This window comes from Anguilla rostrata, chromosome 13 (genome assembly GCF_018555375.3).
Source record: "Anguilla rostrata isolate EN2019 chromosome 13, ASM1855537v3, whole genome shotgun sequence".
Taxonomy (NCBI): domain Eukaryota; kingdom Metazoa; phylum Chordata; class Actinopteri; order Anguilliformes; family Anguillidae; genus Anguilla; species Anguilla rostrata.
Window position 1 is genome coordinate 23,787,549 of NC_057945.1, and position 16,062 is coordinate 23,803,610.

General features: G+C 39.0%; 1 protein-coding gene across 1 annotated transcript in view; it reads left to right on the top strand.

Annotated features, from left to right (window-relative positions):
• syn2b (synapsin IIb) overlaps positions 1–16,062 on the top strand; it is a 62,423-nt gene that overhangs the window by 43,925 nt on the left and 2,436 nt on the right. The window contains exons 6-11 of the mRNA XM_064306488.1: positions 734–796; positions 2,171–2,313; positions 3,147–3,221; positions 4,517–4,619; positions 10,312–10,461; positions 11,803–11,869. Coding sequence (XP_064162558.1) covers positions 734–796; positions 2,171–2,313; positions 3,147–3,221; positions 4,517–4,619; positions 10,312–10,461; positions 11,803–11,869 — 601 coding nt within the window. The remainder of the gene's footprint in view (positions 1–733; positions 797–2,170; positions 2,314–3,146; positions 3,222–4,516; positions 4,620–10,311; positions 10,462–11,802; positions 11,870–16,062) is intronic.

The window sequence follows — 16,062 nt, forward strand, 5'->3', positions numbered from 1 at the left end:
TGGAACATCATTAAGAAGAAAGGCAGCATTGGTGAGTTCAGTAATCACAAAGGGTCTGGTAGGCCTTAACAATTGATGACGGAAGAATTCTCACGATAATCAAGACAGACCCCAAACACCTGTCAACAGATCATAAACACTCTATATGAGGCAGGCGTGGATGTGTCAGTGGGTAAAGCCAGCAGGAAACTTCACAAACTGAACTACAGAGACTACACTGCAAGATGCAAACCACTAGTTAGCTGCAAAAACTGGATGGCCAGATTTCAGTTTGCTAAGAGGTATCTAAAAGAGCCTGCAGTGTTCTGGGAAAAGGTATTGTGGGCAGGTATTGAGACCAAGGTTCACTTGAGAAAAGTGTGGAGGTCTCAAGGAACTGCCTAAAATCCAAAGCACGATTTGTTTGATTACAAATGGAAACTGTGGAGTACAGAGCCAAATCATGAGAAACTATGATATACAGTTAACACCCAGGGTACATGCCAACCACAGTCAGCCTGTCAGTGTCTGCCTGTTGATTGAATAATTACAGTTTGGCTGCAGTCTCATTGGACAGTAATTTCAGATCAAGTCTTTGGTGGTTTAAGTTTTCCATTTCCAATGTACGGCATACATGATGCCAGTGACACATTTGTACACTCTTGTCCAGAAGTGTCTTTTGTAACAGAAACTAATCCCTAAAATGTGTAAATATAATACATTTGACCATAATATTTTATTGCTTATCTTCCAGATTACCATGCCCACATTCCCTGTTGTTGTGAAGATTGGACATGCTCATTCAGGCATGGGAAAGGTAAGCAAGTGGCATGATGGGAAGCTTTTGTAGTTTTAGTAATGATCTAATGAACTAGGTAATGACCTAGGCTGTTAATTTTTTTTCTAAAATCTCTGGCCTGAAGTCTAATTATGATAAATGCACAGTGTTACAATTTGGATCTAATTTTGAATTGGATTATGATTTCCCAATCAAGTGGACAGTTGTTCGAACAGATATTTTAGGAATACACATTCCCAGAAACATGGACATCACACAAGATCATTTCAATAGAAGGCTAAAAATAGTAGAAAAAAGATAAATGCTTAGAGAGCCGTACATTTGATATTGTATGGAAAATAGCGATAATACAATAATAAGAAGACTTATTCAAACAGTATGGACAGATTTTTTTTTTCATTTGGAACAGTAAACCTGTCAAGATTAAAAGTACATATTTGTATAATATGTGGGGAACTGACTCTTTTGAATCTAAAAGCGTTACGTTTTGCCCTTAATGTGTAATTCCCAAGATTATCTTAAATCAGCAATGCTTTTCAGCTAAATTTAAAAAAAGATCTGTCCACTCAATATTTAAAAAAAGGTCATTTTTGATTGTGTCAGATGACTCCTAACCAGTTTTTACAGCTAAAGAAAAATGCCTTCCTATATTTGTCAGGATTTTTGGAAAATGTGATTGTTATTTAGTTACAGTACCAGTACCATCAGCCTGAAACTCCTAAGGAAATTCAAACACAAATACTGTGGTATACTAGGAATATTTTATTAATAGAACAGCCTTTTTTATTTGAGGTAATGCTAGATAAAGGTGTCATTTTCATGAATGACCTTTTAGAAAGAAATGTAATATTATGACTTTTGAGGTCTTTAAAGGTCAATATGGCAACATCTGTGCTCTGTAAACCTATAATCAGTAAATTGCAGCTATCCCACGGACATGGAAAAGGAAGCCTTTAGCATGTAGCCGAGAAATGGTCTGTCACACTCACATAAAAGATACAACATGGATGGAAAAGAAGAAAAATAAATAAACTTGCAGTATTACCAACAGGTATTCTATCTAAGTGGGAATAACTGCTGGATAAACCCATCCTTTGGGAAAAGGCCTTCACATGTCTGTATATGAGAACTTCTGACATATCCGTCAGGCTAATTCCATTAAAATTAATATATAACTGTCTTCCAACCAATAAAATGCTTAAAAATGGGGCATTCAACAATCTGGTTTATGTAGACTATTGTTTACTTGACGAGGAGGAAGAATCATGAATTCATCTTTTTTGGTACCTCTTTCCTATTTATCTTTCACTCTCTGCATTTCTCCATTCCATTTCTTTTACCTCTTTCCTGCCCATTTGTTCACTCCATTTCTTCCTCCCCTCCACTGTGCAGGTTAAGGTGGATAACCACAGTGACTTCCAGGACATTGCCAGTGTGGTTGCCATCACCCAGACCTACTGTACCACAGAGCCATTCATAGACTCCAAATATGACATCAGGATTCAGAAGATAGGCACCAATTACAAAGCTTACATGTAAGTATGTGCGCACACACACCAGTAAGTGCTGAGAGATATAAAGGGCATTACTGAACACACTTTAATGGGCTTGTATTAAGTTATTCGTTTTTGTTATGAAAATACAGGTGCTATTGAGAAAAGTTGGGAGAGAGAAGGATTTTTCTGAATGTGTGTGCATGTGTGTCTATGTGTGTGCGTGCGTGTGTGTGTGCGTGCGTGTGTATGCATGCATGCGTGCATGTGTGCTTGCGTGCGTGCGTGGAGTATGTGCAAACGTTTATATGCCTGTGTGGTTAGGTTTTGCTAAATAAAAGACCTTGAGAGGGTGTGTGCAGACAAGCAGGTCTTGTTAATAGCTCTTATGCAATAGGCTTACGTATAAACATCTGGCAATGCAGTCATTACATGTGATGTTGCAATGTAGCCTTCAGTCATTGTGAATGGATGGATTTTTGTTTGAATCACCACTCATTTTTTCGGTTGCTTGCTGGGAATGTGCTGGATGTAGGACAGTCAGTGAATAAGACCTTTCCTCATAATATGAGTCACTGTTAAAGTTACATCACACGTTATACACTGTGCTATTAGTGTGGCTTGGTGTGTGTTCATGCATGTACAGTATGAGGTTAAATAAGGATTGACAGTACTGACAAAAGCTAGAAGCTTGACCTTACTTCCCTATTTAGATGCCTTACTTTGGTTACTTGGTTTAGGGCTAGCCCAGTTACAAGCTTTTAATAATGTTAGTTTCCTTTAAACCTCTGTATTCTCGTGGTAGGACTGGTACAGAATAACAATCAGACAGTGACAGAGGACACATCAGTCATCTTTTCCCTTTGTTTCCTCAGGAGAACTTCCATCTCTGGCAACTGGAAGACAAATACTGGTTCAGCCATGCTGGAACAAGTAGCCATGACTGACAAGTGAGTGATGAGAGTGGGAGGTGATAGGTTGCCATGGTGATGGGCTGTCGCCCAGGGGTTGAAACAACAGGTGGACTTCTATAGTCAGTGCTCCTGTAATGACCTTGACCAAGGTCTCTTTACCTGGATTGCTCTGGTAAAGCACAGCTGTGGAGATGCTTTTTTTTCATAATTAAAAAAAAAATTTTTTTAAAGAGCACAGGCCAGTGCGCATGCATAACAATGATGCCCTTAAATTATGTGAGGGCCACGGCTGGATGTGAATTGATCCGTAGTAGAAATGGCAGTGGGGTGTGCTGAAAATGCCAGCCCTGAGAGTCTAGCCCTGTCCTTATGTCTCCAGATGGCTCAGAAATTGAGCTCCCCGCTTTCATTAACCTATCATTTTCCACTGTATTAGCCCTGGATGATCAGTATTATTGAGCACTAAGGCAGCAGATGCTGCATTATGGACACAGACTCACCTCACCATTTTCCCCCTGGATTGTCGCTGCAACCTGTTTGACGTTAATGGTTGTGCTATTTATGAGTTGATATTTACCCCCTTGACATTCAAGCTGGTATAATTGTTTGTAATTGCCAGTGATGCATCATGAGATGCTATCAGGCAGTACTATCAGGAGTACAGGCAGATTGCTTTTATAATGACAGATTTTATTTGAAATCATGTTGATCCATGTTGATTCTATTGCAGAATCAATATGTATTTAATGTGAACCTTGTGCATCCGTGACTCAGCATAGAATTGTAAAGTATATACATTATTTACCATTCACATTGTTTCTAACAACATTAAAGTACAATGTGAATTTGAATAGCTTTTTTCCTTTCCTTCTCAAACTGGCTTTTCCCTTTCAGACATATCCATAATTGTGAACAGAGAACACAGCTAGAGAACAAGTCCATAAAACCTTGTTTGATCAATATAAGTGATCAAAATACAAAATACAAAAGTATCTACTGTATAGGGAATAAAAACACCCACATGCATACAATGCCACATTTATACAGTATTCATACTAATTTATACAGTATCGACTTACAGTATTTATAATTCAGTAAAGCATGATTCTCACATGACTAGATCTGAGCACACCATTTGCAAAATTTTTAGTTCACAGAAGAAAGGATTTTGCTTGGGTTTACAGATTAAAGACTATTACTACTGACAGTAATCTTTCACATTTGGGTTTAACTTCAGTTTTGGTACCACAGTGCCCCTGATACCTGTTTATGCTGTGCATGAGAGTTGTGTCCTCGTGACTGCTGAGGCTGAATATTCTGCTGCGTTACAGGTACAAACTGTGGGTGGACACCTGCTCAGAGATCTTTGGCGGGCTTGAGATCTGTGCAGTCAAAGCCATTCATGGCAAGGATGGGAAAGACTACATCACTGAGGTGAGCATAGCACTGTCTGTCAGGCTGGAACTTTGACTTTGTTTAGACAGGCCAAGTCCTAAATCAGATTTTTTTATTATTAAAACATTTTTGTTAGTCTTGTGCAGATTCAATGTAATAAAACCACATTGATGATTATTTCTGGGTGTTTCTGTGCAGGAAACTCTTGGAGTTTTTGTTTTTACGATTTTACCATGGCTCTGGACGATGTATAGAAAATGTATATGTAATTCCTTTCTACTGTCAGGGTCTAGTACATATTTTCCATGTTTCACATTTAATGCATTACAATGAAAAGAACTGCCAATGAGTCGGCAGTATGGTAATTTGAAGTGAACATTTGACAGTAATCGTATGAGGTACAGGACTATCACATTTTGAGCCCTTTAGATACTCTACTGGCAGCCACTGGCAGTAAGGGGTTACACTTATGTAGGAATCATTAGAGAAGCTCTGATAGACATGGTGGCTGACTGGCCATTTATGGTATTAGAAAAAGTGTTAGAAAATTCTGCATCACTCGAGAATATTTTTCCATGGTCATCCTATTTTATTTCCCCCATTTTTATTCAGCCTATCTCAGGGTAAGGCATTGCTGTTAGCCAGTACTGAAGGACAGTTCACTGCATATCCAGACCTGAAAGTGCGCAAGTAACGGAACATGGCAAAAAAAGCCATCTTATCAGGACTGAGGGGTCCTAACAGAGCTGCTGTCATATAAAATGTACATGAAAGCAGCTGCAAAAATGCACAACTGATTTATTTCATTGTTTTTCTTTGTTTTCTGGGTAAGTATGTCCTTGAATGCTGTTTAACTATCTTTCATAGTTTGTCACTCAGAAGTCTTACAGTAGTCTTAGTTTGGTACGGAGACTCTGAAAACTAGCCTCGAGGAATGACCATTTTGTGTGTTAACACAAACAGCACATACTTTTTTACTGGTGCAATAATCTTCAAAGGTGTCATGTAACTTGTAAATTTTATATAAAACTGTTTGCGTAAAATAGTGTCATAAATGTTCTGGTAATGACGACCAGTAAAATGTATGTCTCATTCTTCTGGTCATAGATGAATAAAGGTCTAGACCTTTTAATGAGGCACCCGACAGCCAATACTGTGAATGGTGTTACCCCAATGACTCACCAGTCGCCCGAAAGGTGAATAGATCACAGCACATTCTCAGTCCTAGTATACCGTTGCATTATTCATACTATTGCATTATTACCCTTTTGTTGGACAGATTCACAACCGCATTACATCAGAGTATTTCTCAATACGGGACGCCACAGTAACCAGACGACCAGCTCACTGGAATACCTGATGCAGAACGAACGTACTTTGCAGGCCACTGCTACTATTTTAAGAATGATCACTCATTCCCGAGCAAGTAGCTTACTTTACCGATAATCTGGCGACAGATTATCTTTGCGAAAACTGAGGTTTTCTTTGCAATATGACGCACTGCCATGGGAACGTTTAACTTCTTACTGAGATGCGGCTTTGAGATAGAGCAGCAATATTGTGTTACCATGGCAACAGGCAGTCCTTAGTGGAAAGGCAGAACATATGCACCCCTCTCCCCCGCCCGTCTGTCCAGCTTTCCGCATATCTCCATTTACCGCTTCCTCTAAGCAGTGCTCTCCTTTGGAGATAGAGTGATTACCCCTCTGGAGGAATGCCTTCCTTAATTTAATATCTAGACTTTAACCCAGAGGAACCCAGGAGAGCAGCTGAAACCATTCACTGTCACCAGCTCCCTGGCTCAATTGATCATCATGATCTATAGCCCACTTAGTCTTACTGTGGCTAACATGCTTCAAACCTAGCAGATCCACAGTATGTGTCATGAATTCATATTTTTAATCAGTCAATACATATAAGCACAACACTATATCAAAACAAAGTAACAATAGACCTGTTATTAAAACAGTAGTGCTGGAGTCACAAAGGTGAATTTACTCAAATTAACAGGAAACGATGACCCCCCACCCCCACTCTGTCCTGCCCACCCAGGACTCCCACAAATACGCTTTCTGGGTTTGCGGGTCCTGCACTGTCTCCGTCTCGAGCAGCTGATCTTATTTTTGTAAGGTCATTTCAGTTGTGGAGGCCGTACTGAAACCCAAAATCCCCACAGTTACAGTTTCATAAACGCTTTATTCACTTTTACGCTTGAGGCATTTTTGTTCCCTCTGAATAAAAGAAAACACTTCCTGAAAATGTGTATGTTTTTGTGGGTGCCTGGGAGGAGACATGGCATTAAGTTGGGCACTCCTAAAGACTAAAGACTGGAGCTGCCTTTCTCTAAATGGCTGGGAATCTGGTTTGGAACTGTCTGGAGTGTTGCTATGCTCACGTCTGTCAGAGATTTAGCCCTAATCACCCATGCAAATTGTCGTCAATTAGCATGTGGAGCACTGATCATCCATCTCTATTACCAGGCAATATAGCCATTAGCATCTCTGGAAGGGAGTATTTTATCTAATAAGCCCAGTGTACCACACACTGTCAGTTCAAATTATAGAATTTTTTAACCTTTGAGGTGGATCTTTGCTTTTTCTGCTGCAATGAATTTTCTTGCTGAATTGGCAAATTTGACTCCACCTATCGTGGGATTTACACAATGCGGTTACAAATGTTTGTTTAACGCCCAAAAATCCTGACAACCATGTTGTATAGTTACTGTTAATATGTAATTTTCATCAAATAAAGTCTAACCATTTCAAACAAATATATCTTCAAATAGGTATTTCATAGTGGCCATGGCTAACCTGGGTTAAATACTTGAACTCTTTCAATGTAAATCCCTGATCTTTTTCAAAGAAACATGTTACTAACCAAATATTACATAGATTTATTTTTAAATTGTCATCAATCTGCAGGAATTTCATCAGCTTCAAGTATTTCTTAGAATTATTTGATCTAGGTCTGGACCATGGGTGATTGCGCTCCAAAACTGGAAGTTCCAAACACATGGGAAAATGCGTTACTTGATCGGCAAAATACACAGCAATCTGTGTTCACTCGTCAGACCGAATGTGTAGAACAGGCAGCTCTCTTTTCAACACATTGTGCGGCATGTCTGTTGCAGCCAGCCATTTTGTTACACAACCTCCAGCTGTGTGACGCTAGATAGGAGTGGAATAAAGCAGGGATCAGCATATGGGGGACATGTGACTCTGTGTGAGGCTGTGCGGAAGTGGGTCACTGGCAGTGGAGGGTGGCGCAGCTCATCTGTGAGTAGGAGGAAGAGACCGCTGTGTGTGTGTGTGTGTGTGTGTGTGTGTTCACAACCAGGGGAGCAGAAATAGCCAGGCCTCCATACAAACAGGGCAGTGTGTGCGGGCAGCCCCAAGCCAGCCAATAGGCAGTCAGCCAAGCAAGCGCAGTGCAGCAGGCAGAAGAACGGGCATCCGAATGTCGTTTAGGGCCCGAAGATATTCTGGAAAAATATCTCAAGCTTCAGTTTCACAAGACTAAAATAATTTATCTAAAACATTTCTTATTTTACTGTCTGTTTTAAATGAGTTGTTTTAATGTAGGCAAAATTAGTCCCTCATTTTTAAAAATGAATTTTTCATTTTTAAATGCAGACTAAATAGATAGATAGATAGATAGATAGAAACTTATTGATCCGAGGAATTCCTAGGAAATTCAGGTTTCCAGTGAGTTACACACCTAGTCAAAAGTTAACAAATTAAACATCACACATCAAATATCAAACATAGAGATAGTAACAATATACATAAAATAAATAAAGAAAATAAATAAAGAATAAAGTAGCAAATATGTTATGCCGCAGAGTCTTGAATAAAATCTTGATCTTGCCAGTGCCAACTGTGGCCAGTAGTCCCACAGGATGATTTGATAACTAGCATTACTAGTATAACTAGTCCTGGGTTAGGGAGGGTTCATTCGGCTAGAATCCAGGTCTTATTACTCTCTGATCAATTGGGCGCCCATGGTCTGCTTGCTAAAGCTGCACACGCTGTGTCTTCTCCTGACTCATGTTTGTGCAAGCTTGAGAAACCAAGCAGCTGGAAACACCACATGCTCGGGAGGTGAGAGCATGCTAATCTACGCTCTGTTATCGACTATGGGGGCTGTGGAATGAGACCGGTTGTATGTGGTCGGGCATACCAAATTGGGAAAAAACCATAGAAATCATGCTTTACACCAATATTCATGAAGTATATATGAACCATTTTCATGTTTTTTTTTTGGTTTGAGCAAGGTATTGTTCTGTTGTACAAGAGGAGAGAATATGGCAACTATGTGGCAACCCCACTCACCCAGCAACTATTTCCTCACAGAGACGTATTCAATTGAATTAAAAAGCATTTTTCACTGACAGAGCCATGTAAGAAGCAGACGAGGGGTGAATGTGTAACTGTGTAATTAGGCCCGGTGCGGGCCACCATGACAGCAGCCATCATGCGGCCACCATTCAGGGTGCCCTGCCTCCCCCTCCTCCTCTGGATGAACCCACATCCCGGCCCTTTTTCCCAAGGGCCCAGCCATGGGAAAGGGAGCCAACGCACCCCGATTCACACTTATCACCCTGGTGAAGGTCACTGCGGAAGGCTTGACGTATCCTCTCCACCGCGAACCATCAACAATCCTGCCTTCCACTGAGAGGAGCCTCCTCCTGCCCTGCCCCCATGAATAGCACCCATTGACCCATGAAAACTTCAGACAACCAAAATGAATTGGGCAACGGGTGTAACCGGAAATACTTTGAAATAGGAGAAAGCTTTTTATTGGCTTGAATGTACTTAGAAAATGAGTTTTATCTTTGACATACCACCTTACTTCAAAGACCCAACTAAATAATCATTTGCACTATTTGTATTATACATAAAGAACCAAAGAAAGAAAATACTATTAAGCCCAAGTTTTTATTCTGCCCACTACTGGAAGAGATGGCAACTGATCAACAGTGGGTCCATTTAGTAGGCTGCCAATCAGAAGTGCATTAGAAGTGAATAGCCATTAGAAAACAGTCATGGCAATTTTATTATTTTCCTTCCATCTACAGTATACTGTGGCTTAATAAACACTTCAAATGTATGGGAAAAAAGTGATTTCACAGTGTCTGTCAGTATAACTCAAGATGCAGGTTTAAAGGTATTAGAAGCAGGTTTTTAGTTTGGTTGCATTTGAGTTATTCAGCAATGTACCAAAGCACAGCCTGTACATTTCAACTGTGACTGTGGGGGCATAATACTCAGGAGATGATGTGCTCTGCATTAATGTTTTTGCCAGTGCCTTTGTGTGTTTCTGGGGGATCATCTGTATATGAAGGTTTTTTTTGGGATGCACTTAGATGGTGATTTGTGGGGAGGGGGCTTGGCGGTGGTGTCTTTTCTTGTATATTAACAATGTATTCACATGTTTCCTGCTCTGTATCAACATCGTATTTGAGGTGACCTCAGATGGTGTTGGGTGAATCATCTGCTGTGTATTGAGTTTTGTTTGGGTGGGAGGCCATAGGTCGTGTTGGGGGTTGCCACATTAGCAGTGTTTTTTGTAGGAGAAGGTGTTGGATAGTGTTATGGAGGTATGCTGTTCATTAAGTGTTTTTGGGGGCTTCCTTTGTGGATGCAAATATCGTGTACTCACCAGGTGGTCATGGGGGGAGGTTTTCTGCTGTACATTAACATAGTTTTTTTTCATGGGGGTGGGGCTTTAGGTTGTGGGATCATCGATGCAGCTGATTGGAGAGCACCAGGCTGAGGATAGACAGCTCATTGCTGACATGGTGGTGGCCAGAATGAACCAGGTGCTCCCACGGACACCCACTCGCTCTCCCCAGAGGCCAACCACTGTCCAACCTCCACAGGTACGGGATGAAAGCAGTACAAACTCTGTACAAACCTTTGCAGTAACTTATACACAAGACAGACATTATACAGACATACAGAGGACCAGCGGGATACTTCCAAGTATTGCATATTCAACATACAAAGCAAGTGCTCTGTAGTAGTCTTCTTTATTTAGGGTGCCACCTAGTGTACAGTTGGTGAAAGTTTTTATTATTATATGAAAGCGCTATGTGAAAGCCGTTTATTTATTATGGTCATATTGAATTTTACACACCTGATAAATAGCAAAGAAAGAAATGTTTTGGTCAGTAGTAGTTTGAAAAATATCACAAATACTGATTTGTGATTTGCCGTTAGCAAATGGGATTAAATTTTAAATTCTAATTGCAATCCAAGTGTCTCTCCGCCTTGGAATATTATATTGTATCATACAATATATTGTATACTGTCACTTAGCACTGCTGCACTGCTGCTGCTAAAATGATATGACTTTTCTTTTGTTGTCATTGGGGAAAGGTGGACAGATTTTAAACAGGATGACAGACTAATTAACAAGTACAGTGGCAGTTGGTGAGCTGAAAATTGGTGGGGTGGAAAACCTCCCCTAAAAAATCAGTCATTTTTTATTTGATTGATTATTACTACAGTTAATTCACATACTCAATACCATCAAATATAGCTATTTCTCTTCAATTAGGCCATTAAGCAAATCATATCATTTTAATTTTGAAGCTCACATTTTTTTTATTGGTTGTTCTAAAAGCTAACTCAGTAGTTAACATTGTGGTGTATCTTTGTTAAGTGTATTTAGTGATTAAAACAGATTTTTCTAAACTGAATGTATCATCTCCCTTACATGATGTGAAGAAGCTGCATGTTACCCATTACACTTGTTAATCTAGGAAAATGAATGAAAACAGGTTGAGACACACAGGGCCGCAGATGGGGGGGGGGGCACCTGGGACACTTTGTCCTGGGCTGAGGGTACGGGGTGTAACTGTTTTTAATTTGCTAGAAAATGTATTGGGGGGTAGGAGGGGGTTACATTTTGTCCTAGACCTGAGAATTTACAGCTGTGGCCCTGGAGTCCAATGATCAGTTTAAAGGAGTTTTCCACCCCACCCCCCAGTTTTCACCTCACCAACTGCCACTGAGCAAGAATTCTGTCTGCCTCTTTCACTCTCAAAATACTTTTTGTACTATGGCAGACATTTGGGGACCGGAGCTTATCATCACATTGCTAATATTCCTTCCCCACTCATCCACCTGGTTAGTGTTCAGGTGCATTACCTGGCACAGGCCTAGAACACTGCACAGAGCCCTGAACACTTGTGCGCCACTGCACTTTTGTCTTTTAGAGCACCGTCCAAAAGGAAGGCCTGACTGACCCCAGCAAGATCCCTGCCCAGCGCCCACCACCACAAGGTTGTTTACAGTACATTCTCGACTGTAATGGCGTTGCAGTAGGACCAAAACAAGTCCAGGCAAAGTGATTTAGTCACTTAAAATCAGAATATCACCAAAAACAGGTCCAATTAACCTGAAGGAAGTGAATCAGAAACTGAAGTTTGGGAACAAAGTAATCTGTGCAATTCAGCAGTGTTTCAATGCTGGCCTGGACTATGTTTTTTCTATGCAGTGTCAAAATGTACTGTCCACTTGTTTACCTGTTGATGTGTGTGCTTGTATTGGCTGCCTTTGTGTCTATGTAAATCTTGTGGTTTTCTTCAGGGCTGTTATCGATAGTGTAAAAGACAAATTGTGCCTAAACTGAGTCTAGTGCTGCTGTGTCTTCTGTACTTTAATACCCATGTGTTATCGGGGTGATTATTATTATTTACATTCCTTTGCCTCTCACTTTCATTTAAAGTGACAAGTAGTGTTCATATTGTGTGGTGAAACACAGTTTGGGACCTCTCATTCTTCCATGAGCTCTTTGCTTATTTGTGCGTGCGTGTGTGTGCGTATGTGTATGTGTATGTGTACGTGCGTGTGTGTGTGCGTGTGGGCGTGCGCATGTGTGTGTTTGTGTGTGTGTGTGTGCACATATGTATGGGTGATATTGTTAATTATTTTGTTTATCCAGATCTATAAATATATATATTTTTCTTTTGCATGAGTGATTCAAAGACAGGTAAAGATGTATATCTGACTTTTGTGTTTACGTGTGGGATATACATGCGTATGTATATTCGATGATATTGCTTTATTATATCAAAGAGATGTTTTATCTGTACTGAGCATGAAAATTTTTTATGGTAAGATATAAATGTTGTCCAGAGTATTTCTAAATATAAATATAAAATATCTAATATACATATATATATAAATTATATATATATATATATATATATATATATATATATATATATATATAAGAAAATGCATATGATGGAAAATGAGCAAGTAGTTTCCCATGATGTTTCAGCAATATAGATTAAAAATCAAGCGCAGCTCACCTGATAGTTTGTTTATATATATACATTTGGTTTTATATTCACCATTTATTTCTGTCATTACTTTCAAAGAAAGGGCACATATTTATTTATTTATTTATTTATTTATTTCCCTTTTTCCTTCCTTTTTACCTTAGTGCTAAATTTAAATCCACCGGTGTGTGGTCCATGTTTTATTTACCTTTATTTTTAGTGCCATTGTCATTTTGCTCCAATACATTCTGCAGTGAATGTTAAGACAAACATGTTGTATCTGACTGGAGGCAGAGCAGTGCTTTAACAAGCTTTTTAATAAGTTGACTGTTCCTATGCACTCAGTTGAGCAACAGGTGTTTATTGTGAAGCTGTTAGACTTTGTAAAACAGGAGATCTTTAACAATAGATCATTTAATGAAAGCGAAGTCAATGTTATTTTGGCATTTGCTTATTATGCCGACAGAACAAACATTCCTTTTTATCACTGTCCGCAGCTGTTTGGCTTGATGTAAACAAAGCGAAATTGCAGAGACATCCCTTCTCCATTTGAGAGGGTATCAAATGTATTATTGCAGTCAGGACATTTTATGTAAGGGAACTACTTGTTGACTTGGGAGAGCTTTTGATTGTTATACTCACAATGGCTATATTCCTTTGTGGCAGTTATTTTAAAATAAGCCTTTTAACCAAAATCGGATGCAGTATATGCATGTTGTAAGCCATGCCATTGTCTACCAGAGAACTATGTATTGCTTATAAACACAGTTTAGGTGTTCATAATGTGCAATATCTTGCAGGATTCAGAATGACCCTTGTTCTACTAATGTGAGAGATAATGAACCTGCTTCTAATACAAAAGCTCTAGGTAGACAGAGCCCCAAGCACTGATCCTGGGCTAGCAAGTCCACTCCTAATTCTAACCCCATTCCTAAACCCCCCACCCCATTTATACAACAAGGAGCTAAACCTGATCCTGTGCCAGTTCATAGGGGTGCTGTCTACATCAATAAAATATATACAGTACAGCACCACACTTAAGTAAGCACCTCAATGACTGTTAAAGTTCTCAGAGTCAAAACCTTGTGTGAGGTGTTCATTTTTTGTAATATACAGCCTCTGATATTTTCTAACCTGTAACTCCAAATTAACAAGTGCAATAGATGTTGCAATCAGATCAACAGCTGAGTTACTTACAGGTTTGAAAAATGTTGAAACGTATGTCCTATAAGTATAATTTGACTTCAAGAACGTGATAGAATACCTTTTTGTTTTGTATTACTTGTTAGTTTGATGTAAAATCATGTGTTCCCAGAGGAATACAGGGTATGTGAGTTATTCACATCCTAAAAGGGATCCGTTCATTTCCTGCAGAAGAGAAAACAACAATTGCACTGAACATTGGTGTTTTATAGGGCCCAGATATCATATTTCTACATATATAAATACATGAATATATAAGTAAAATATTTTAAATGAAATTAATCAAATTTAACAGTTGTGGGGATTCAAAGTATGTTTAGTGATATATCTATTAACAAATTGTTTGCTTTTTCATCAATTAACATTAATCAGAAGGCCATTGATGCAGATGTACCATTATCACACTTCTAAGTCTGATGCACTGTGTGTTAGCGTATACTGTATAGCCTCTTCTCCTTGCATGCTGTGGAAGAGCAAATGTGGATACATTTACAGCTATACTTGCATGGTGATTCACTGTAGAATTTAGACAAGCGACAGTTTAATCAAGTGGAAATTTACCATGAAAACGTGATGTGTTTTGTTGTAAATGTGGCCAAAAATCTATTGAGTGTCAAAGTACAATTTGTTGATTTGCTTTGAATGAAAACAAGGGTTAAGCAATTATGTTGTTAATGAGGTCGGAAAAATTGCTTTTTTGTGAACCACTGCATTTCAGATCTCTCCATACACTAAGATCAGTTTAGCAATTTTTATGGCTAATCTTGTAGTTTTCAGAGGGGGTCTTGGTAATGTTTTGGATTCACAAAATTGGATTTCCAAACTTTCACAACAGTCTCACTTTCTGCATTATGTACTGTTAACTCTATGGTCAGATTCTCAAAACTGTGATTTTTTCAGCAAATAAGTGAGACCAGTGCAGTGAGAACTATACCCTGGTTCTCATATCTGTGTGCTGTGGGCGAAGTCTTTGGGTTCCATCAATGCTAAACCAGATGGGTTTATACATGACTGGACAGCTTTGAAAATGCATAAGTTAGTCCTTTTTAAATCCAGTACTTTGGTTGATTAAAAAATAAGGTTGTGGAAAACTTTCCCCCGGCTTCTTTCCTCACACATTTGGCCCTTTTTTTCTCTCCCAAGCAATAAAGCTTCCTTTGCAAGATTCATATGTTCTGTGTTGCAATATTTGTTACTAAATTGTGTATTTGATTTAATTTCAGTTTTTATCCTCTAAACTAACATGCATCTGTATTTTAGTGGGGCTATAATCTGACCCTGATTTGTGCAGTCTTGGTCCAGAGGTCAAGGGTCAAGGAGTAAGAGGGGGGGGGGGAAACTTGAAGCTTTGCCTAACACTGAACTGGGGGGAGGGTTTGATCTGTACACAGTCAAAAAATAAACCACATAGAATCCCATAAACTATAATCTATTTTTGTGACACAGTTCAAATAATGAGGAAATGTACAAACAACATGAAGACTAATTAACACCACACCACTGGTATTAGCAGATGCCTCATTATAGCCTACATAAATGCTATAAATTATGACATTATTCATAATGTGTTTAAAATTTGACTACACAGTATTAACTTCATTAAATATGTATTAACATTATTCATCACCTACTAGACCTGAAGTCACCTCCTAATTGGTACAGTTGAAATGACTTCCACCCACTTTCATGCTGAACATTAATCATAGTCTACATCTACACTCTTTTCTAAATGCTCCCTATGATACATAGGTAAAGATATGAATATCAAATTAGCAAACAGAAATTTAATTCAGATAGGAACCGCTACAAGCCTATCACATGAATCTACAGTTTGTGTAACTAAAAAGTGCAGTCATATTTTTTCTTTTTTTGTTGTTGTCATTGTTGTTGTTTTCTTGGGGAAAAGTGGACTAGGTAGTGTATAAACATATTTTTCTGTCTTTGTGTGTCAAGTCACAAGCAATCATTTGGATATTTAATAGATAC